The following is a 24,159-nucleotide window of genomic DNA, read 5'->3' as shown; positions in this document are numbered from 1 at the left end:
GTTTGTTAGTTGCTGGACAATTACTAACAGTTTTTCTATATTGTGCAAATTGTTTCCTCTGTTTTGAGTACTTTTGTATTTTGACAGTTTCCATTCAAAATTAATTACCCTCTGGAGATTTTGTTATGGGCTACTGGTTTGAAATTCATCCATCTCTTGGGTACAGGCTGGTCATCCTTGCTAATGGATACATTACCATAAGAAAATAAGTTTTGATTTTATACTGTTGCATATTTGTCCACACTAGCTCAGTTTTGCCTGTTTTAGGAATCAAGTCAAGGCATCTTTTCCCATTAGTGATTTTTTTCTGCATATATGTTTCTTTTGGCACTTCCAGCAATACCTGGCTAATACATTTCTGTCTCTATCAGCAACAAAAGGATTTTTAACATCTCACTTTTTAAAGTGATAATCCCTGCATGCGCAAAAATAGAATTTTTAACATTTACATATGAAGGTTATGTGTGTATATTTGAATGTGAAAACTGGATCTTGGCTGCTAGCATTTCCAGCCAGTACAAGTTTGCTCCAAATCCCATGAGTATAACACATCTTCAAACAGCAAAGCTAGAGTAAGGAGCAGTGGGAAGCAATTATTGTGCAGTTCCTTTTGGCACTACCTAAATAGCAGGGACAGGGCCAAGATCTTTGCAGGGCAAATACAGCTATTATTTCATGTCTTTCCACTCGGCAGTTTACCTTAACGCTTTATTTTCTGAATCACGGGTTAGGCTTTGAGCAATCGACCAGATCTAACCCAGAATAGTTTGCAGACCTCTTCTAAAGAAAGCAATACACTTCTTGTTTCAAAAGCTCCACACAGGTGGAATAATTAGGAGATTTTGGGGAATAAAAATAGGTAGTATATTTCTGGAGATAATTACTTTTAAGGAACAAAACTGAACAAAATGCATTGTTGCTTTTGTACCCAGAGAACAATGAAACTGTTTCAATAGAAACAATTACGCTGTGTTGCCACAGAGGAATACATATCACTCTGCCTCTGATCTTGTTTCTGAGATGATTTCATAGACATGTGGCAAAAAGAGCAATAAGCTTTGAGTGTACCTAGATTCTTTGAACATCAAATGCCCCAATTTCTCAACTAAAAATATTTGAGAGGAATTACATTAACCACTGATTTGACATTTTGGGAAGTTATTGAAACTGCAACTTAATTTGTCTTCAAACTAGAGTGTATGTCCTGAAATCAGATGCGTGAGGACTGGAGTATAATGTGCTGTTGTTAAATTGTGGACCTTTATTTGACCTGAAAATATTCAGTTTGTGTGATCACATGTGTCACATATATAGCTGCCACTATAATCTTCAGAAGAGAGTGAAGGATTTTGTGTTCTTAGTTGCCACTGGATTTAGTTTTTAATGTCAGTGAAATTATAAATGCATTCAAAAACTGCAGCATGGATGAAAGAGGAGGAGTACACTCCATCTTACACTCATTAACTCCTGTAGAGATGTATTCATTTTAATTTGGGTTTCTGTTTTGTTTAAAACTGTTAAACTGTTGGTTGATACATTACTAGATATGCATAAACACTTTACACAGAAAATGTCAATAGCAGAAAGGTTTCGCTTTAACACATTATAATTAGTGTCTTACATCCCAATTCTATGCATACATACTCAGAAGTAAGTTCCATTATAAATGGGGCTTATTCTCAGGTAAATGTGGATAGGATTGCAGCCTTACAGCCCAATCCTATCCAACTTTCCAGCACTGTGCAACTGCAATGCAGCCCCAGGGTAAGGGAACAAATGTTCCCATACCTTAAGGAGGCCTCTGTGACTGCATCCTCAACACAGGAAGCAGTGAATACCCCATAGGTACAGCAGCACTGGCACTGAAAAATTGGATAGGATTGGGCCCTTAGATGTTTAAAATAGTCACCATTTTTGGTCCTTTTGTCTCGTGGAAGGTAGGAACCATGACAATGCCAGCATTTTCAAAGAAATATCCCTTACCTGCGGGCTAAAGTGGTCCACTTTTCTGTCAGCTCTGGATTCTACAACCTTCTTGTAGCATATGAAATTATCGGAGGGAATACTGCATGGACCAATCACTGGGCTGACATCCACACACACCCCTTCCCTTTTGCTGTATCTCTGACACTTCTGACATGGTCATCATAACACAGCCCTTTCTGGTCCCCTACCACTGTCCACTGTATACAATGGCAAGGGAGAACAGGGGACTTGCAAACTTTCTCCTCCCATGGAGTCTCACCCTGAGACCTGCTGTTATAAGAAACAACCAAGGTAGGAAGAAGGGATCCCAGTTTGCTAAAAAAAGAGGCAACATGTGTGATCCATTTGAGGTTCTTAGTGAATAATATCAATAATGAAGGTGTTTCTGAAAGGAAAACAAGTAAGTGGGCCAGCCATCTCCTCCCAGCAGGACCACTGTCTCATTGCAAGTTATTCAGTAGTCAGCCAAATAATGGGTGTTGGTGAGGTATGGATGGTTCACCGTCTGCCATTGAGTCTGCAAAGCTACAGGGGCATGACAGGAAGGAACAGGCCAGCAACCTCACCAAGCAGAATTCACGTCTCGTGGAAATACTAACTGGTCACTACAGTCTTTCCTTGGGGTATGCACAGTATCTTCTCCTGTGGAAGATCTATAAATGGGGATCAAGGAGAAACACAGGAGGAGTAATAAGGAACTGCCAACAGCATCAGTCACACCTGTTGTCGATACTGAGATGCATACCCAGGGTTTGTAAGGGAGAGTGGTACCATCAGAGTGTACATGCAGTGTTGCCATGTTGGGGGTGAGGGCATGGTGGCTTGAAACATTACCTTTCCCTTTCCTTATGTGTGTGTGTGTGTGTGTGTGTGTGTGTGTGTGTGTGTATCTATTTGGCCCCCTGTGGCAGTGGTGTAGTCTTGAAAAACAAAAGGAATTGAGATGAGTGTTTGTCCAGAAGTAACAATGGTTGTAATTTGTGGCATTCATAAAGAGAGATCAAACATGCCCTTCTCTTAGCTATTGCAAAAGGAAGGGATGGTAAGGGCGGGGGGGGAGTATCTGCCCTGGGCAAGACAGAGCAGATGGCACCAATTGGAGGTGGGTACCCGCATGTACTCTCCAATTGCTTCCCCAGTTGGGAAGCAATTGGTGCGTACACGCCCGCTCAGCAGCCGGTTGAGTGATTTTTCTGTGGCTGTGAGCGTGGGCTCTTGCTCCGTCACTTCCTGCAGTAACACGTGATGTCACCAGGTTCCTGCCTGGGACGCCACAGCACACTGGTACGCCTCTGGGTAAGGGAATACTGTTTACAGCAAAGACACATTTGTCAATCCTGGAAGGTCAGTATTGGGGGGATAGGGAGGATAGACACATGAGGCAGAGATGCAAGATCAATACATCACAGCATGGGATTCCTTCCCACCTTGTGCTTACCTGTGTGGGATGCATAGTCCTTCTGTTGGGGTGGTGAGGTAGAGGTTCTGCTTGGTTGTCTTTTTTTGTGTGGAGTCCTCCTGGGTAGCATATCTACAATAAGAATCCTAGGAAGACAAATTTACACACAATACCTTGCCATACAGGTTGTGAGAGACATGAGGTCGTTGTTCTCCCTTTGTACCCTTTCACCATGCTTCCCATCATCAAAGTTCCCCTTTGAGAATCCATATAGCTCTGTGCTGTGCGGTTGTCTACCAAATGCAGTCTGTATCCCATGCCTTGTTATGAGGAAGTGGGCAAGGCTGGGGAGGGGGGGGGTGGATGCAGAAGATGAGATTTCCTGTTTTTTTCCCCTCCCTTCCTCATTGTTACCTAGAGCAATTGTACCCAAACAGTAAGCCATGGCTCCCTGGAGAGTCAAAGAAACTAGCCAGGGGAGCCATGGAATCCTCACAAAAATCCACCACCCTATGCAACGTGTAGGATTGTAGCCCTCATAGGGAACTAGGAATGACCAGTGGCCCAATAGGTCAAGGGAGTTGCCAGTCAAAAGAGTTTGGGAACGGCTGCCCTAGGTACTTACCGGTACTCCTACCTACATTAGGTACATTGCAGTGTTCTTCCAGGATTGGGGTTGTGTCTGTCATCTGAAGAGGATGGTGGGATATGGTGTGCCCCTACTCCTCTTGCCCTGCTCACATCCCTTCTTGATCTTCTTTGTCCACATTCCTCCTTGATCTGTTTTGACCTCTCCGCCAATGGTGTTGCACCTACATTCAAGCTATGTTGGCATGGCATTTTTGCGACATGGCTCTGGCATCAGTGGAATACCGATCAGTTGGAGGGGGGAATTCTGTGCCAGCGGGGCTGTTGTTGCACTGGCATATAAACACAGAATGTCTCAAGGATTGTATTGGGCTGTTAAAAGCTTTGTTTATATATCTCTTAAGATCTGGGTGTTAAGGTTTATGCTGACAGTCATGTCATAGGTGGCATTAAGAGAAGGAAATAATAGAAATTAGTTTAAGAATTGATGACCTGGCAAGTTGTAAATTTCAGTATTTTAAAAATGAAGATTTACAATTTGTGTCTCATGGAAATGCCAACTGTTTTCAGATTTTCCAGAGTGGTGTTCATACATTTGGGTTTGGTTTTTTTTTTCCTTTCCACATTCTTTGGAAACCAAAGTACTGCTCAGAAACAATGATGGAAAGTTGATAGCTTCTTTGCCAGCCCATCATTATTAATTTTATGTATCTTCCGAAAATTTGTGAACCAAATTTCTTAAGGCTTGTCAAAAACAATCATTTATCTTCAAATATGACAAAGTCCACAGCCAGAGAACATTTCAGATGTTTTCAGTTTGAACAGAAGGGACTTGGTTGAAAACGCACACACCCAAGACCTTATTTTTATTCCACATTCCCCCTCCCCAATAAAGTTCAGAAAAATCCTCTTGACCTCTTTTCTGGTTTGAAATACTTGGAGTTGTAGCTGCTCATCAGAAGCTAGTAACTTTTCTATATGCTTGACCAAAACTTACATCAATTATTTTCCTTGTATCCTGTCTCAGAGGAGATGGCGAAACAAGGGGTTTTTCATTTGTTTTGTTTTTCTCCATACTTTAGGGCTGGCCCATGTCTGAGGAGACCCACTGGTGATTGGAAGGCTTATGAGGAAGGAAGGGAATATATTTTCCCTTTTCCTTCCCAATTCGCCCAATCTGCCCCTCCCACCACCGCATATGGCACAGTCTGTTTTGCCATGGCTGCATGCTATGGGGAGAAATGGTAGGACTGGGTTCTTACTCTTTCTCGTGTTAGCCCTCTTTGTAACAAGCAAAGAAGATCTGAGCAATTTGAATGGAACTTTTAAAAAGTTCCTTCTCTGTTTCTGGATTTAGAAACAGTGCCCATAGGGCCTACTAGATCCAGCCTTCTATACTCTCATTATCATCCAAACCATTTTTAAAAAATCTGCTCTGTGCATTTATTGCACTGAAGCCTAGGATCAAAGAAATGGCTAACCCAGCCAAGTTGCTTGTTTCTTGCAATGGTGCCTTAAATGCTCCCAACTCCCCCAGGTCAATTTAGCCAATATTTAAGCAGCTGATAAATGACCGTCTGGTTGTCTAAGATCAGCACTGACTGTTGTATTATTCTTTTATCGTTTCTCCTCCCATAATGGCCCTCTTTGAAAGGTCGGATTCAATTTCCACTTTCCCAAGTGTTGTAAATCACCAGAGATTCCAGGGAAGTCAGTGTGCAGTGTAAAATAAACATGAGCCATAAATTCATACCTTTGATTTATAAGATTGATGCTTCTTTTTTCCCCCTCTAAAACTTTTGTCAGGTGTTTGGAGAGGCATTGAAAGCTAGTAAGGAAGTGTTGTCACTTATAATTGGCTCTCTGGCTGATTTCCTACCAGAAGTGGGAAAGCTGATAATTTCATATAGCAAGTTAATTCAATCATATGCCATGAGCCTTCGATTAGAAATATTAAAATGCAACTCAAGTTAAGAGCTTTTCTGGCTGGATTTTAACATCTGAGTGAATTGTTCCAACAACTTTCTAACAGAATTGCCATGGAAAAATAATCTATTACTTATATATGAGAAGAAATTTAGTCTGACTCTTCACTCATCCTCCCTCTTTCAGTGTATATTTGCCATGGGAGCTAAAACAATCATCATCATCATCATCATCATCCCATTGCATTTTGTTTTTTGGACTCTTTCTTGGAGTTTCACCAGCAGAATTTTAAAATGCTGCCTGCCTGTCAGATTAAAAGGATACAGGCTTTTTATAGGAATTTCCCTAGGATTTAAAGAAAGTTAATTAACAGTGAATTGATGGTTTGGAAGTCTACCAAACTTAGGGGAGCCACAGAGCAGAGATAGGACTTGAATGTGCCCAACTCAGGTCTGTGATAGGGGGCCAACAAGAAGTCAAAAACGGTAGCCCACGAAAAACAGGTGCTTATCAGGATGTTGAATTTGCCTCATTTGCATACCATTCCCAGAGACTGGCACATAAGCAGCATTATCAGGAGAAGGGTCTGCAGCACTTCAGGGTAATTCTTGGTCACCCTACAGTCATTTGCCAAGTGGTCTGAAGTGCCATTTTGGCCAGATGTTTAGAGAATGTCTTTTTATTACATTGTGTTCCTTTTCAAACAGCTTCTTTATTCAGCTCTTCAGACTGCTAGGTTAGATTAGCCTTTGAAGTTAATTCTGAGAAGCCCCATGGAGAAACACAAGCTCTTATTTATTAAAAATTTGAAAGTGTAGCCCACACACACACACACACACACACACACACACACACACACCATGGAGTAAAAAAGTGTTTTCTTTCTTTCTTTCTTTCTTTCTTTCTTTCTTTCTTTCTTTCTTTCAATAGTCATGATGCACTTTCCCAGCTGAAAACATTGCAAGACAGGAAGGAAGTTACTTTAGTCTGTCCAAGTTTCAATTTCAAGTGAATTCTCTTGGTGCTTTCCTCTGCACGGATGCTTAACTTGCATATCCACAAGCAACCTAAAACAGATGCATACAACCTGGAAGTAATATAAATTCCAAGTTTACAATCATGTATCTGGAAATTTTTCCCAGAAATCATTCAGTAGTAACAAAGGCAAATGTCTTGGGCTGCTCCAAGGTGTGCTCCTTAACACATCCCAAAATAGGAAAATAGGAAAAGTCTCTTTAGATTAGGGCCTAAGAGTGAACACGTGTAATCAAAACCAGATGGTCATTCCCGCCCCCCCCCCCCAAGGAAAATGTTTGGGCTAGATTTGGAATAGGAGGGTAGAGGGAGAGTCTTGCGTTTCTGCCTAACATTGCATATATGCAACGGGGACCAAATGTGTACACCTGTGAACTGGGCAAAAATGGGTTAACACATTCGCCATTCCCTGCTTCTCTGCTTCTTTTCTCTCACATGGGGTACTAAATGTGTGCTGTAACTTGGCAAGACCAATTAAATATTTATTCATTTGAATAATATTATTACTCTTTATATATCTCTAATATTATATTTATTAAATATTTATCACATTTTGATCCTGTTCTTCTTCCCAGGAGGGCAGGAGAGATGTACACAGTTCTCTTACCCTCATTTTATCCTCTCAACTACCCTGTGGAGTAAGTTAGAATAATAATAATAATAATAATAATAATAATAATAATAATATGACTGGCCCAAGGTTATCCAGTGATCTACATGTCTGAGTAAGAATTCAGATGGAGGTCTCACCTGTCCTAGTTCAACGTTCTCACCCTTGCTTGTTTGACTGTGCTCTGTCTTATCCCATGGCTGGTAACAGGTGGGTTGGAGGAAAAAGACAATGAACCTCTGGATCATTTGTTAAGGAGGCTATACAAGAAAATATGCAGCGAAGAACTGGTCAATTGTTTCACCCAGGTCCATCAATTAGCACAAGTGAATTTTCAAAGACTTGAAAATTGCTCAGTGCAAGCTCAGTCATAGCTCAGTGCAAGACCACATGCTCTGCATGCAGAAGGTTGGCTAGTGGTTATAGGGCTGAGAAAAGACCCCTTAACAAGCAGCTGCCTGATCATTATTGAGGTAGATTAGGGCCTTCCGAACCCCGGCCTGGGGACCGGATCTGGGGTTTGGAGTAACCTTCTGTCCCCTGACTGGAGCTTACCATTCTGCTGGGTCGCTGCATGTCTTCTACTGAGGTCAGGGGCAGGGACTCTGTGGGCAGTCGTGTCTGCACAGACATCCAGTTGCACAGCCTGCTGGGATACTGGGTAGTAGACGCAACTGCCCAGAGCCTCCCTGTCCCCAATCTCAGTAGTAGTCATGTGGTGGCCCAGTGGAATGGTAAACTCTTGTTCGAAGAGGGACTGCTTTTTCATTACAATGCATTTGCAAGTTTGGCGTCCACTGAGGTAGATGGTTCAATGGCCAGACTCCATGTTAGGCAGTTTCCTGTGTTACTAAAGACCACACAACCATCTCCATTGGTTGGAAAGAGGCTGGGTCATGCACATAAGTGGACTATCTATTCTGTATGATTTTACTTATTGCCTTCTTTTTCTTTATATAGGAGGTACATGCCAGAGCCCTGCTCTTCCTGCCCTGGTACGTCCTCCAGCCCCACCCTTGCAGCCATCGCTGGATATCAAACCCTTTCTTCCATTCTCCCTGGACACCGCAGCAGCTGTCAATCTCTTCCCCAACTTCAATGCAGTAAGTACTATACTGAAGGGTTGATTTCCGTCTCCTATGTGACCTGTTTAACTCTTCTTTTAACATAAGTCATCAAGGAGAGCAGATGCTACACCTGGCATGTAACAGTTGGGGATCAAGAGGGAAATCTTAGGAAAAGTAATAAGAAATCAAACCATTGCATAGAAATGGAAGGCTGAAATGTCATTCAAGGTGGGAAGGAGTGCCTTTGTATTTAAGGAATCTGCTGTTTTCTAACAAATAAAACAGATATTCCTTCTTATTTATACAGATTTTAAAGCGAAACATTTTTTTTCTTCTTAGTGGGATAGTACCACAATACAGATAGAATACTACTAATAAGTAATTGGCAGAGCAATTTTATGGTCTCCTGCTATCAGCATAAACTTCAGTGCTAGGTGGTACAGATCCCCCATGCCAGAAATCATTGAGATCGATATCTTTAATCACCATATCTATGAGTTCTGACAGAGCAAGTTAACTAGCAGCCCCTTTCAAATTACTGGGGGCAATCCTAACCAACATTCCAGCACTGGCATAGCTGTAGCAGTGTGGCATGTGCTGCATCCTGCAGTTGGGGGGCAGTCACGGAGGCCTCCTCAAGGTAAGGTAATGTTTGTTCCCTTACCTCGGAGTTGCATTGCCCTTATGTCAGTGCTGAAAAATTGGTTAGGATTGCAGCCTTAGAAGTAAAAGGCAACCAGCTTACAAATAAGTGTGCACATAATTTCAACCTTAGTTATTTCAGTTGTTGGTTTGTTTCCAAGATCCATACTATTTATGTTTCTGTATTTGCATCTCTAGCTGCTTTTGTTGTGTCGTGAGCACTTGACTTGGGGAGCTACTGCATTTCATCCCGCTCATAAATACATTTGCCATCTTATCTTGTTGACTGATGGACAGCCCAATCCTGAGCTGCCCGTGGCACCCAGGTCCAGCAGCTCCATGGTGGGCTCCCGCCAGATCCTGTGCCGTGCTACCATGGGAGGCTCCTCTGGAGAAGGGGATGTTTGTTCCCTTCCCCCGAGTAAGGGAAGCAGCCCCGCAATGGGGCTACTCACTTTAATGGTGACCTTTTGGTCGCCACTAAATAGGGCGAGCAGCCCTGCCCGAATGCCTTGGATCCTGCGGAGCTTGGCTCCGCAGATCCGCCTCTCTCCCGACACACCTCCGCCTCCCCGGAATGCCTTCCCTATGCCCCTGGCCATGCCCCCACCTCCCGTTCCGCAGTCTGGGAGAACACCAAACCGTGGAACCCGGGTACCCGCCGTGCGCCAGCCCAGCTCCGGCCAGCGCTGGGCTAGCTCCAGCAGGTAAGCCCCGCAAATGTGCCTTATGGCACATTTACGACTGTCGTCTGCAGCACGGAGCCGTGCCGCGGACCACAGGATCGGGCTCTAAGGCCCCAATCCTAACCAACTTTCCAGCACTGGCATAGTGGTACCAATAGAATCTGTGGCGCATTCTGCAAATGGGTGATAGTCACAGAGGCCTCCTCAAAGTAAGGAAATGCTTGTTCTTTTACCTTGGAGCTGCATTATGTCAGTGATGGAAAGGGGGTTAGGATTGTGCCCTTAGTCACAATTAACTACAGTAAAGAAAGTGTACCAATTTGTTTTTAATATTATAAAAGCTTTTACATTTATTCATCCCTGATGCTTTTCAACATTTTACATAAGGCCCAGGCTACAACCAAATTTTTAACAGTTTTCATGTTGGCTTCCACTTGCTGGCACTGTTTCTTTCACGGAATGTTGAAGTTTCAAGGGAGGTTTAAATTCTAAAACTTAAGCAATATTTTATACACCTATATTGCTTTCTTTTAATAAAATGAAATATGTAGCTTTGTCTTTATTCCCAAAGTTGTCATGTCCTATCACATTATGCATGCCAGAATGAAACACAAGTATTGAGATGTGCTAGAGAGAAAGTGCTGTGAAGGTGTACAGAAAGAGGCAGTCATGGAAGTGGCTAATTTTGAAAGGGCTAGCAGTGATTTGGGTGACAATATTGGTATAAATGGTGACTTTATCAGGGTTTCTGTAATCTATGTACAATGCTAATGTTGTCATGCTAGTGTAGTGATGAAAAACTATCATCAAACAAGTAAAAAAAAGTTGCAGTTAAGTCAGGAGGCTAGAAAACTAACTGTGAAATTACTTCATATTGGAGAGGTGACTGCTCCCCAAAATAGAAATCTAATGTTAGATGCTTCTCTTTTTCCCCCTATAAATATAAGAAGAACCCTTCTTAATCAGGCCAAAGCGTCTTTCAGCCTGGCATCCTTTTTCCTACAGTGGCCATGCAGACACCCAGGAACAGGAAACAAAAGGATATCAAATTACCAGAGTCAAGAGAGGGGATGCCTGTAATCGAATGCTGAACTAGGTCAGCAGTGCCTAGTAGTTAGCATGCTCACTCCCTTCCTGTTCCCCTCACTTCCCTGTTTTGACATACATAATGTGAAAAACCAAGGAAAAGCTATGGTAGATTGAATCCACTACCATCAGTCCAGTAAGTTAGGCTAGCCAGAGGGGCTCCCTGGCCAGAAGCCTCCTCCTAGAACAATACAGAATGAAAGAAACAATACAGAATACTATCAAAATCACTCTCACAGTAGTGCCTGCAGAGCAGAAAGATGTGACAATCCACTATATTTCCCAGAACTAGGAATTAGGCAAAGGAAAATATAGAAAGCTTATTAAAAGTCCAATAAAAGAGAAAGGGGATAACAAAATCATATGAAAAAGGGAAAAAAGGAACTAATGGATGGACTGGAGTATTGTGTCCAGTTCTGGTCGCCGCATCTCAAAAAAGACATAGTGGAAATGGAAAAGGTGCAAAAGAGAGCGACTAAGATGATTACGGGGCTGGGACACCTTCCTTATGAGGAAAGGCTACGGCGTTTGGGCCTCTTCAGCCTAGAAAACAGACGCCTGAGGGTGGACGTGATTGAGACATACAAAATTATGCAGGGGAGGGACAGAGTGGATCGGGAGATGCTCTTTACACTCTCACATAACACCAGAACCAGGGGACATCCACTAAAATTGAGTGTTGGGAGAGTTAGAACAGAAAATATTTCTTTACTCAGCGTGTGGTTGGTCTGTGGAACTCTTTGCCACAGGATGTGGTTATGGCGACTGGCCTGGACGCCTTTAAAAGGGGATTGGACAAGTTTCTGGAGGAAAAATCCATTACAGGGTACAAGCCATGATGTGTATGCGCAACCTCCTGATTTTAGAAATGGACTATGTCAGAAGGCCAGGTGCAAGGGAGGGCACCAGGATGCAGGTCTCTTGTTATCTGGTGTGCTCCTTGGGGCCTTAGGTGGGCCGCTGTGAGATACAGGAAGCTGGACTAGATAGGCCTATGGCCTGATCCAGTGGGGCTGTTCTTATGTTCTTATGTAAAAGAGCATTGAATTTGGTAGAAAAAAGGTTAATTGTCTGTAATCATACAAATGGCCAGTAGATGGCGATAAGACTGCAGAATCTCATGTTTGTGTAGTTTAATCTGAGTTTTTGAATGAGCTTGGAACAAAAGAGTTCTGTAAAGCAGCTGAAAGGTTTCAATTCTAAAAAAAAACTTGAAACTTGACAAAGCTACGTACATACATGATTGTGCCTGAATAATGGAAGCACCAGCTCTTTTCCCTCTTCTTCCCAGTGAATCTTATGGGCTCTCCCCTAGATAGATGGAGGACAAAGACAGTGAGCTTCCAGACAGTTGTGAGTTGTTTCATTTGGATGGAATTTTGTTGTCTTGCCTCTCTGGAGGAGTGCCACTGCCTGGTCACTCAGTCCAATCTCCTTGAAACTTGATGAACCAGTTTGGCTGGTCTTGCAAATTAGGTTCACAGCTGCTGTGGACTTAATTTGCATTTCCTCTTCCTGTCTGGTAGCTCCTGAAATGGTTGGCAACCTTCAGTCTCGAAAGACTATGGTATAAGCCTACAGCACCCAGTATTCCCAGGTGGTCTCCCATCCAAAGATTTAACAGAAAAGCTGCAGAGGGAAGGGTGGCAGTTCCCCCAAACTATGAGGATCACACAGAATTACACAGAAATACACATAAAATGTATTGATTTTATGATACCCTTCTCCTTCATTGCTCCCCTGCAACTGGAATTGAGTTATAGATGCCTCTGAACCTGGAAATAGCATGTAGCCAACATGACTAATGTTTGATGAGCAATAGACTAATACTCCATGAAGATAATTTACTCTGTGTCATGACTTCAGGACATGGTAGTTTTCTACCCTTGCTCCACATCAGAAACTGAGAAATGCCCAACATCATGAGGTTATGACACAGGTTTCTAGATGTAACATGGGGAGGTACTGGTTTCACTGGGCTCTCTGTGTGTTCAGTAATTTGATTCTGTCCTAAGCAATAGAGTTCTCTTACAATTCTTGTTGAGGAAAGAGCTATCAGAGATATTGATTGATATGACAGAAGTTTCTTTACCTTCTCCTTTCCCAACCCATTATCTAGTTTCTGTAACAGAGATTGCACTGAGGAGAACAAACAGATATTTGCTGCTTTGCTATTTAGCAAATTCTCCTTTGTGAAACTGGATCTCCTTTGGGAAGGTGGATCAGCCATCTCAGCCTCATTGTATGAGCAATTGTGAGAATATACTTGGCAATGTGACCTTTGCGTTCTGATGCTGTTTCTTGACATGCCATATCACACTTTGAGCTCTGTTTGTCTCTTTGACCTATACAGTATTGAACATTGGCTACACTGTTTTTCTATGCCTGAGTTGGTTAATGGCAGCCTGTAAACACATACATTGACTGAGAAAGACTAGTGTATTTCTAGAAGTTCCTCCCAGCCTGACAAATCTTTGGGGACATGTCAAATCCACTGGAATGTTATCAGCCTAAGGAAAGGTAGCCTATAAGTTAGATTTGATTTAACAGGACAGATTGGCAAGGACATACTTTTAATATGTCTGAAAGAGTTCATACTCTTCAGAGAATGATTTTACATGTATAGTTTTATATGTTTTCAATGTGGCTGTACTGGTCAGTGACTGTAATAAAAGATTCTTCTTCTTCAATGTGGTTTGTTTGTAAACAGATCTGTGTGCTTTGAAGTGCCATCAGCTTCTTGAATGCAGTGTAAATAAGTTGAATAAATGTAATTCTGTGATCATTCCAAGATCCCACGATAAACCAAATAAACCATTTGCAGAAATGCATGTTAGGACTTATTACTGCATGACAACATGCAGTAAATGTGATCTTAGGCAACCCGTATGAATATAATGTGTATGTATTCATCTGTATAGCTCTTTTCAAGTTTTGAAGGTGCTTGACATGTATTATCTTGCTGTAATACTTAAAGGAACCCTGTAAGTAAACTATTATCCTCATGTTACATACGGGGAGGGGCTGAAGTAGAAGCAGCCCAATTAAGATCATCCTGTAATTTCATGATAGAGACAAGATTCAAATCATGGATTTCCTTATTTGTAGCTTAATTCCTTAGCCAGTCTTCTTCACCATACTAGCTATGTATGATAAATATCGTACTATTTGGTATTGTACAGTCCCTATCTGATTATATCTTTTCTCTTCCTAGAAGATACAATGCAACCTAGTTGCATATCTGTGTGCTAACTTTTTTGCCCAGAATAAGAGACTTAAGGGCCCAATCCTAAACGGCCCTGAGCTCTCGCACCAGCGTTGGGTGTGGCAAACATGCCGTAAGGCATGTCAGTGGCACCCAGAGAGGAGGAGCTGCCGGTGCTGGGCCAGTGCCATTCGGCACTGGGCCTCAGTGCCTCATGGACAGCCTTCCAGTGCTCCTCCAGCACTGGCCTGCGGTAAGCCTTCTCAGGGTGGGGGGGGCAGGAAGTGGGTAGAACAGGGTAGGGGGAGAGGAGGATCAGGCCTGGCAGGGGGCGGAGATGGCAGAAGCCTCTGCTGCGAAATCCTAACCTTCCTCCTGGCCCAAGAAGCTTGACAGAGCTCTCCTTGGGCCTGCGCCTTCTCAAAAGCAGGTGCAAATCTGAGACGACCCATTGGCACTGCAGCGGCGTTACCCAGGGTAGGCTAGCAAATGCTCCCTTACCCCAAGGAGACTCTTGGCACTAGCGGGGATATAGTAGTAAGAATCCAGTGGTAGCCTTTTGGTGCCACTGGAGCCCTGGGTGCCTCCTGGCTTAGTATTGGGCTGTAAGAGAGCATGTTAATGACTGACATCTATGGTAATAAGCAGTTTTGTTGGACTTGTCATACATTATTCCAAAAGTTTCCTTTCAGCTCCTTAGTGTTTGACCTTTGTGGGCTATTGTCTGTCCTTTGGGCATCTGTCAGTTTCTTAAATACAAAACTTCCCACCTATTTATGCTCACATGAGATGCATTTCCTTGAACTTTCTCATCCAATTTGCTGTGACTGGCCAAGTAAGTTGGTGGACATGGCCAACTTAAGATTTGTCAGAGAGCAAATGCATTCCCTGATCAAACTTTTAATTACTGAACTGTATATATTGAACTTTGATTTGCAGCTTCAGTGTACTGGTCTCCAGTGATCCACAGTGTGCTTTTGATAAGGGAACTGCACTGGCTGTATGAACGACCTACTCATTCTGGGTAACTTTCTATTTGAACTGTGTGAGATTAAAAAGCAAATCGATATACTTTTGTGGCAAATTGTTCTAGGAGAGGATTTTTGTTGTTCTTCATTTCCTGTGTATAGTGTCTAGCACGGCTGGAGGCCAAAGAGATTTACAGACTTTAAAAAACATTGCAAATAAACATTTGGACTAAAAAGAGGATTTTTTTTGTTTTGTTTTGCTTAAAACACCCTGTACTGTGACAATTAGAGCATAGAAAGCTCTATTATTACAATGGTAAATGTGGCAATAAAGCCTCAAACAGAAAAGATCCGGGACTATGAGGAGGTTGAGATCACTGGCTTCACCCTTGCTCCAAAATTAACCAATGTCTTATGGGAAAAATTAGGGCTAGCAAAAATTGCTTTGGGATTGGAGCAAACCACATGAGCTTCCTCACAAAGCAGCAATTGCAGTAATTTTTTCATGATTTCACATTAAGTAGCGCTTTATGAAGCATCATATCAAAACAGCACGATAATTAGAAATCTGGTTAGCAGAACATTTGTAGGTGCTATGCATTTAATTGTATAGCAAATGTGTACCCCCGAGACATTTGTAGAAAGAAATGTTAACAGAGTCATTTAAGCTTAAAGCACCCCCAGAGAAGATTCAAGTTCATGGGTTCAGCGAAAGTTTATCTTAGTAAGAACAATGGAAATTTGATTGAGCCTCATTGAGGATGGGTTCAGTTTAAAGACTTTCAAATGTGTGTGGTAATGCAGAAGACTATTTGTGAGATAGGAAAACATAAGATACATTTGCAAAACATTTTCAAGTTGCTTTCATAGCTTACAGACCACTTTATTCACTGCAAAATTGTATTTACATAAAAATGCACAACTTGATCTGCATTTATCAGTGTTTTTATTATGAAAATTACAGCCAGTGTTGAGTGTCAAGTATCAAAAACATCACACCTTTCCAATATAAATTTTTTTCCAACGTCAGTCTATCAAACTCATGTCGATTTAGGGCAGTGTTTCCCAAACTGTGGGTCGGGACCCACCAGTGGATTGCGAGCTGATTTTTTGTGGGTTATGAAAAGTTTATAAAATATTTAAAAAAAAAAAAAACAACTTTGCAAGCAGCTTTGCCCAGTTTGCAGAAGAAAATTGCAGCAACCGGCAATCCAGATTAGGAGATGGCTCTTGTGGCTGGAATGCATAACCCCACATTAAAATGTTTCATTTTATATTTTCTCTACTGTGGATCAAATGTGAACACTGTTTAAGCCCTTTATTTGGCCCAGAAGTCTCTAACTGCACATCTTTGTTCTCCAGTTCAGCCTTCTGGGTACCCTGGAATGATTGTAAAGGTTTGGTGGATCAGTCCTTGAACTCCATTTCTAAGGAGAATCTTTTGTATATACACATACTATATTTAAGGTCTCTAGCAGTACTGGGAATACAGGACCCCATTATTATTAATAATAATAATAAATAAAATTATTTCTTTCTAGATCACTTTTTTGTCGTAAAGCTATGTGGGTTGTGATAGTTATTTTAATAGTGTGTCCCGGTGCTAAAAGGTTTGGGAAGCACTGATTTAGGGTATGAGAATAACTTGATACATTCAGTTAGCAGGCCACAGTGCATTTAGGAGACCTCGCAAGATTTCTAATGTCCTGTCATCAAATGTTGGATCTCTGATACAAACAATATTTTTTTTCAAGAATTTTATCATGCTGTGATTGGGAGGAAGCCACTCTATATAGAACTCCATGCTAAATTTTCTTAAGTATCAATTTTCCTTGTATCAAATTATTTAAGATTTGGAAGACTAGTGGGTTTCCTTTGGGGAGGGAGATATATATCTGATCTGTGTCTGTTTGTTTCCTTCTCAATGGGTTAGTAGCTTCAGGGGAAGGGTAATTTCCATTGGAGAGATGGGGGAAACAGTGCATGAAAAATGGTTACAGACCATTTTTATAGACCCACAACTCTACAAAGTGAAGAAAAAAGACATCAATCAGAATCTGGTCTGCTTTTTCTAGGTTTGGAGGGTAACCAAGGAGAGACAAACCACAGTATACGTTAGAAAGAGTAAAATGTATTGGTATACAGAAGATGCATTGGGCAAAAGAAAGCTTTCAGTAATGTCCTTTCAGCTGACCAGGGTTTCTGGAAATCATCGGATGGGTTCCCAGGTTTCAGGGCACAACTACACAGTCCTCATCTACTGGTGAAATCCTAAGGGTGGGAGCATATCTGAGCCTGATATGCCTTTTTCAGGGAAAATAGAAAAAAAACAGAAATTCTTCTTGCAAAACAAAAAAAAAATTAGAAAAAATGCACACAAAAAACCTTATAATGTTGTTCTCACACAGAAATCTCCCTGATATGGGTCTTACCTTATCTCAACTATGTGGTGACAAATCATCCTATGCACAGTTCTTTGCTTATAGAAAACAAGAAATGTGGGCCTGTACCTCCCAGGCCTTGTTAAATGAGCAGGCAGACAGCCAAGCTGTGAATTAGTTGCAGATTCAGGCCTCTATGAACTGGCAGTCAGGACAAACTGTGATTTCACTAACTCAAAATTAGCTGGCTTCTGATATTGCTAGCCGCTATAGGGTGGTATCAAGAGATGGAGGGAAATAGCGATCAGGTTTATCAGAAGTCCCATCCAACTGAACTAAATCCTACACATTCAGTACTGGTGGCAGTGGTATTGTCCAGTGTGCCATCAAGAGTCAGTACTGAATGCCATGGGGGTCCCCAGCACACAGGACCTATACACCAACATTTTGAAGAGTTAGAATACCTAATACAATTATCCAGTTTAATCATCGTACAATCACTGATGCAGTCATATACAATCACCTGTCATGTGGCTTTCAGCCAATAGTGAGTTTGCTGAAAAAGCACAAGCACAGTAAAAACTAGTTCACCTAATCCTCTCTATCCATGCCATAGTAACAGCATTGTACAACTATATGCATCATCCAATTTTTATAGTATGATAGAATTTCTTCAAATGGTGGATCACTGAAGAGTCAGAAATGTCTTACCATGCATTTAATACAGAATGTTGAAAGGGTTGGGACCTCCAGAGGCAGGTTAAAAAATCCAGAACCTTCTATATAGAGAAAAGAAGAAAAAGGAAGGGTTATCTAGTTCATTGTTTATTTGATTGACTTATGTCCTACCCTTCCCCCCAAAATGTAAGGCACTTAGGGTGGCTTACTGTAAAATGCAATAAAACCGCATAACATCAGTACAAAAAAAAATACAAAAGAAAGCAGCAGCAGAATACCAATCATATACAGCATATCTAAAATTACCAGGCATAACAAATACAACATCAGGTTAGGTGAATAAGTAAATAGATTTCCCAAAAAAGTTTGCTACAGGTGACAATGAAGGGAAACACTAAAGGTGATGGTTTCTTACTCTCATCTCATGCTTGTAGAAGATGAATCCATTCAATATGGTCCATTCAAGATGATCCATTCAGTACTGGAATATTTACTGGCCAAAATGGACAGTATAGTTTATTACAGCCTTTAAAAAAAAATTCTTTTGTTGGCCCCAGGCAATGACAGAGCCAAAGTTATACAGGTAATCTTTTTTAAATGAATCAGTTCCATTGCCAATAATGCTGTGAGGAGTGTGAAGGAATTTTCAGCTATGCAGAGTGTCTCATGTAAGGTGGTACCAAAAGTGTATCATTTTACTTGTCTGAAGATTGGAAAAGGCAGGAAACCATATTGCTGACCAAGGTGTTTTGAAAGGTTTGGCAAGACTCCAAATGAAAAGTTGGTTTAGGAACACTACTTCTGATCTCCTTTGTCCCCAAGATCCCCCCTCCCCAAGATCCAGGACTTGCTTAATTTCAGTCAACTGAAGATGTATCAATGACATTGGGGCAATGACTTGCCATTGTTATGCTTGCTTTATTGTAAATCAGGGGTGCCCAAACCCCGGCCCAGGGGCCACTTGTGGCCTTCGGGGGCTCCCAACCCGGCCCTCGGGGAGCCCCCAGTCTCCAATGAGCCTCTGGCCCTCCAGAGACTTGCTGGAGCCCGTGCTGGCCTGATGCAACTGCTCTCAGCATGAAGACGACTGTTCAACCTCTCACCTGAGCTCTGGGATGAGGGCACTACTTGCTGTTTCATGTCTGTGATGCAGCAGCGGCAGTGAATGAAAGGCCAGTCTTGCTTTTTGCAAGACCTTTTATAAGCCTTGAGCTACTGCAAGACCTTCATTCATTCATACAAGTTTCATCTCTAATAAATTCATTTATGTAAATTTATTCAAATTTGAAAAGTTAGTTAATTCTTTTTTTTTCCCAGCCCCCCCCCCCAACACAGTGTCAGAGAGATGATGTGGCCCTCTTGCAAAATGTTTGGACACCCCTGTTGTAAATGAATAACATAAGGAGGCATTAATGGGAAAGAGGGGAAGAAATCTAGAACAATGTGTGCTTTCCACCATGCTTGGCAGCAACGAATATAACCAACCAAGTTCTCATTTAAACAAGTTTATCCATTTTGGAGGTTAACTGAGAGAAGAGCGTCATATGACGATCTTCTTTCTCGGCAAAGATACTGTCGTGTCCTTCAAAACAGAATGGTGATGACATTCTGCCAGGGATATTCCAGGAAGGAATGGCCATGACAAAATGCAATGTGATGACTTCAATTTACTGTAAATCAGCACTTCAATTTATAGGTGTATGCGGTAATAGAAAATCATTGGCAATGATTTTTAACATTGCTTGGACTGGAGGGGGGGAAAAAGCCTTCAATGAAGTGAGGAACTTTGTGCCATAACAATACATAGGATGGTCATGGCTGTTTTCTGAATATTCCTCTTAAGAGAGATGAATCACTGCTTTCTATAACTGAGTTGTTCAGTTTTGTTTGTTTGGGGTCTTTTTTTCGCCTTGGCTTAGCAGAGAAAGTGTGCTGTGAGGTCATTCTGCTTTGTTGGTAGGACTCCTTACAGGTACTGTATGTCCTCCATCTTTTTCCCCCCTGTATAATAAATACTGAATTGGATTGAATATGTTGCTGGCCATATTCAAGGGGGAAAAAACCTTTGCTCTATTTGGTTTACTTGCTAGCTGTCTCTTATTATTTGTGGTATTCCGTAATTGCTAGGTAATTTAATGGAAGCTTACAAGAGGAAATGAACAAAATAACATAAAGCTAGCAGAAGAGAGACAGTGTTTTGAAGCATTTTATTTATGAGTTTGTCTAATATTGCCCACCAATTACAAATCTCTTTGTTTTAAACCATTAGTTACCATTCACAGATAGCATATGCTGGGCTGAGTCTTTGCAGTAGTTGCTGAATTTAGAGGAAGCTATTGCAAAGTTGCCCATGACTGTCAGCTCTTGAATTAAGCTGAGCAGAAGATGGAACGTGGTTTCCCTTGTCCAAAATGGTTTAGTTAGTTTACTGGGATCCAGGGATGGCCCAAGACTTCCCAATGCCTGTGCTCTAGCCTTGCATCAGTCCCCCCACATGCTACCTTTGTGTATATGATCTCATGTATGCTCCCATGTATGTGGGGAGGGCATGTGGGTGATGGGCACTCTTCCACCCCCCTTCCCTTTACTTTCCAGGAGGACAGTGTGCAGCTTCCCTACTTCACAGTCTGGGTTCCTACCCTGCACTGCTTCAATACCTATCAAACAAACAGCAAAGGCTGCAGATTGCGTTCCTGCTAAGTAAACTAAAGGGAGGGCAGGCAGGCTTCAGATTACTGGATCCTGCCTATTTGTTGTTTTGTAAGCACTAGTTTTCCCAGGACCACATAGGCCTTGTGCATGCTCAGTACATTTAACTGGCTTCTGAGAAATTGGGCAGGCTGAGGCAAGCACAGGCACAATAACTTTTCCATTGGTAGTAAGATTAAGTCTCAAACCATTGAGCAAAGTTGACCTGCCCTAATGTTTTAAAGGGTGTCTTTGGGGCAAGTGCTGTCCCTTTTTTTTTTAAACCTCCATTAGCAATGACTCCCTGCCTGGCACCCATCAGATCATCTGATTGATGACATTGGCTAGAGTCTTGCCAAGTAACAATCTGACAAAATGGTCGTGGAAGTGGCATAGGAAGGCTTAAGAGTTATTTGGAAAGTAGGAGCAGAGAGCAGGTGTGCTAGGTGTGCTTCCTCTTCCATCTCATCCCCAAACCCATTTCAAATGTTTGTGTGCCATGTTCATAAGTCAATAGTTGAGCACATGTTTTGTATACAGAAATGCCTAGGTTCAATCACTGATACCTCCAGTTAGGAATGGCAAAACCTGTCTGAAAGTCTGCAGAGCTGCTATCCACAAGTGTAGACAATGTGGCCTAAATAGATTAAGGGTGCAATCCTGACCCCTTATGTCAGTGCTTTCCAGCACTGACATAAGGGCAGTGCAGCTCCAAGGTATGAGAACAAACATTCGATTACTTTGAGGTGGCCTCCGTGAGTGACACCCAAGTGCAGGATGCAGCACGTGTCCCATTGGCACCGCTATGCCAGTGCTGGAAGGCACTGCCATAAGGGGTTAGGATTGCACCCTAAGGTACTGAGCAGGGACAGCCCATCCATAAGACCATCTGAAGCTGTTGCCTCAGGCAGCAAATTGTTGGGGCACACCCATCTCTGTCTGCTTAACTGCCTCTACTGCTCTTCCTCCCACTCCCTGAATTGGGAAAGGAAGGAAAGTAACAGAGAAGAAGGGAAAATATGAAGGAGAGTGCTAAATTAGAGCCTGTGGTGCCAGTCTTGGCTCTGAGAAAGAATTATGGTCATCATTTTACTTAAAAACATATTCTGGACTGATGGGAGGGATTTTGCACAGGACGGTCCTGGTTATCTCTTCTTTGTATGCCAGAAGGCAGAGCACAACGGGAAGTGAGATTAACTAGCTCTCTGCAAATTGTAGCATCCTATACAATGAGTGCACAATGCCTTTTCCGCTCTTCCAGTGTCCCCTGGGCACTCATTTTGCACGCGAAACGTTATCTCAGAGTTAATTAAATGGAGTGCACTTCAGATATGCCAAAACTTGATGAGTGAAAATGCTTAAAACGCTTAAAAATAAATTTTAATAAAGTAACGTTTTAATCAGCTAAATTTTATTGCTTTTGTTTTATTCGTGCCTGGCTAGAAAAGATCAATGGTTATTTTATTCTGCACAAGGTGTAAAATCTTTACTGGATGGCATAATAAGCATTGTTCTTTAAGTCTACAGCTTAAATATGGATGCAGTTATTAACCTGTTCTTAAAAAGTGGCAATTAGTCAAAAGTAACCACTTAAAGAAATGACTTAATTGCCATAGGCAGGAAAGGTGAAAGAGTGAATGTTGGGGGGAATCCACAATGTAGCTGTTGATGAGACAAACGTATTCACAAATTATTAAAATAAAGCTATGCTTATTGAGGTTTCTGAAGGTTTATTGTATATAAATAATTGTTTGAGGACTGAAAATGCCTAGAGGCCACACACACACACACACACACAGAGAGAGAGAGAGAGAGAGAGAGAGAGAGAGAGAGAGATTTGTGGGATACCACAGGATACACAGTACAAATAAGAAAGGGGGGATCATGCAATGTAATTCTGGACCCCTGTCATTTTTGCTGTGTTCCCAAGAGAGCCCAGAATTAGTGGGGAAATCGTTCATAGCACTGATTCCAAAAAGCAGTAATGACTGCCACTGTTGTAGTGATGTTTGTGTGTGCAAACCACTTCACATATATTCTCTTGATGTTATTCTTTACAACAGCCCTGTAAGGTATGTATTATTGGTCCCGTGTTGTATCTGGCGAGCCAGCTAGAAGGTTTGGCCAGTCTAGGGCTACTTAACAGTGCAAGTGTAGGATTGGCTGGTAATGTGGTTGTTCCAAACCTTGCTAACAATGAGAGGCTCAAACTGGGCATGCAGAGCAGGAAAAGTACTAGAAACACATCTGCCATATTTCTTTACTCAGCGTATGGTTGATCTGTGGAACACCTTACCACAACATGTGGTGATGGCATCTGGCCTAGATGCCTTTGAAAGGGGACTGGACAAGTTTCTGGAGGAAAAAACTATTACGGGTTACAAGCCATAATGGGTATGTGCAACCTCCTGATTTTAGAAATGGGCTATGTCAGATGCAAGGGAGGGCATCAGGATGCAGATCTCTTGTTGTCTGGTGTGCTCCCTGAGGCATTTGGTGGGCCGCTGTGAGATACAGGAAGCTGGACTAGAAGGGCCTATGGCCTGATCCTGCAGGGTTCTTATTAAGACAGCAATCAAAGTGATCAGAGGGCTGAAGAACCTTCCTTATGGGGAAACAATCCAACATTTGCGGTATTTTAGCGTGGAGAAAAAGTGATTAAAGTGGGATGTGATTGAGGCTTATGACATTTTCTGCCCCTTATACTCATGCATGTGCACACAATTGCATGCGCGCACATGGACTCACACATCTCCCTCTCATGGAATACTCAAAAGAATTAAGATTCTGTTCTCCCCACTGCTTTGAGCCATGGCTGCCTGAGCTGCCAAGTAACACATAGTTAGTGACACATTTATCTTGAGACCCTTCCTGGGATGAATGAAATAAAAGGTTTCTGCATTGTCTAATCTGCATCTAACTTACTTTATCATTCTGCCATTCTTTTCCAAAAACAAAAGGATGTCCTGAGAGGTCATGTTTCCAATGCACACAGCGAAAAATGGGCATACATGATACAAGTGTAGCTCTGGAATTCAAGATTTTTCTTACAAGCTACAGTTTGCTGAAATTTGGAAATAGATATTGGGAACAGATGCCCATGTATAAAACAATTCCAATCATGATGGGTATGTGTGTACATAAATCACTGTTTGTCCCTTTAAAATAAATGAAACTGGGGACCTGAACGTTTCTTGGTTGATGTGTCCATGTA

The 24,159-nt window shown here is 41.9% G+C and overlaps 1 protein-coding gene across 1 annotated transcript in view; it reads left to right on the top strand.

The window, feature by feature from the left end:
* ZNF385D (zinc finger protein 385D) overlaps positions 1–24,159 on the top strand; it is a 392,444-nt gene that overhangs the window by 188,871 nt on the left and 179,414 nt on the right. Inside the window, 1 exon segment of the mRNA XM_066628214.1 lies at positions 8,505–8,647. Within this exon segment, the coding sequence (XP_066484311.1) occupies positions 8,505–8,647 (143 nt within the window).

This window comes from Tiliqua scincoides, chromosome 5, assembly GCF_035046505.1.
Source record: "Tiliqua scincoides isolate rTilSci1 chromosome 5, rTilSci1.hap2, whole genome shotgun sequence".
Classification (NCBI taxonomy): domain Eukaryota; kingdom Metazoa; phylum Chordata; class Lepidosauria; order Squamata; family Scincidae; genus Tiliqua; species Tiliqua scincoides.
Note: the sequence above shows the minus strand (reverse complement) of the source record. Positions and strands in the feature narration are given on the sequence as shown.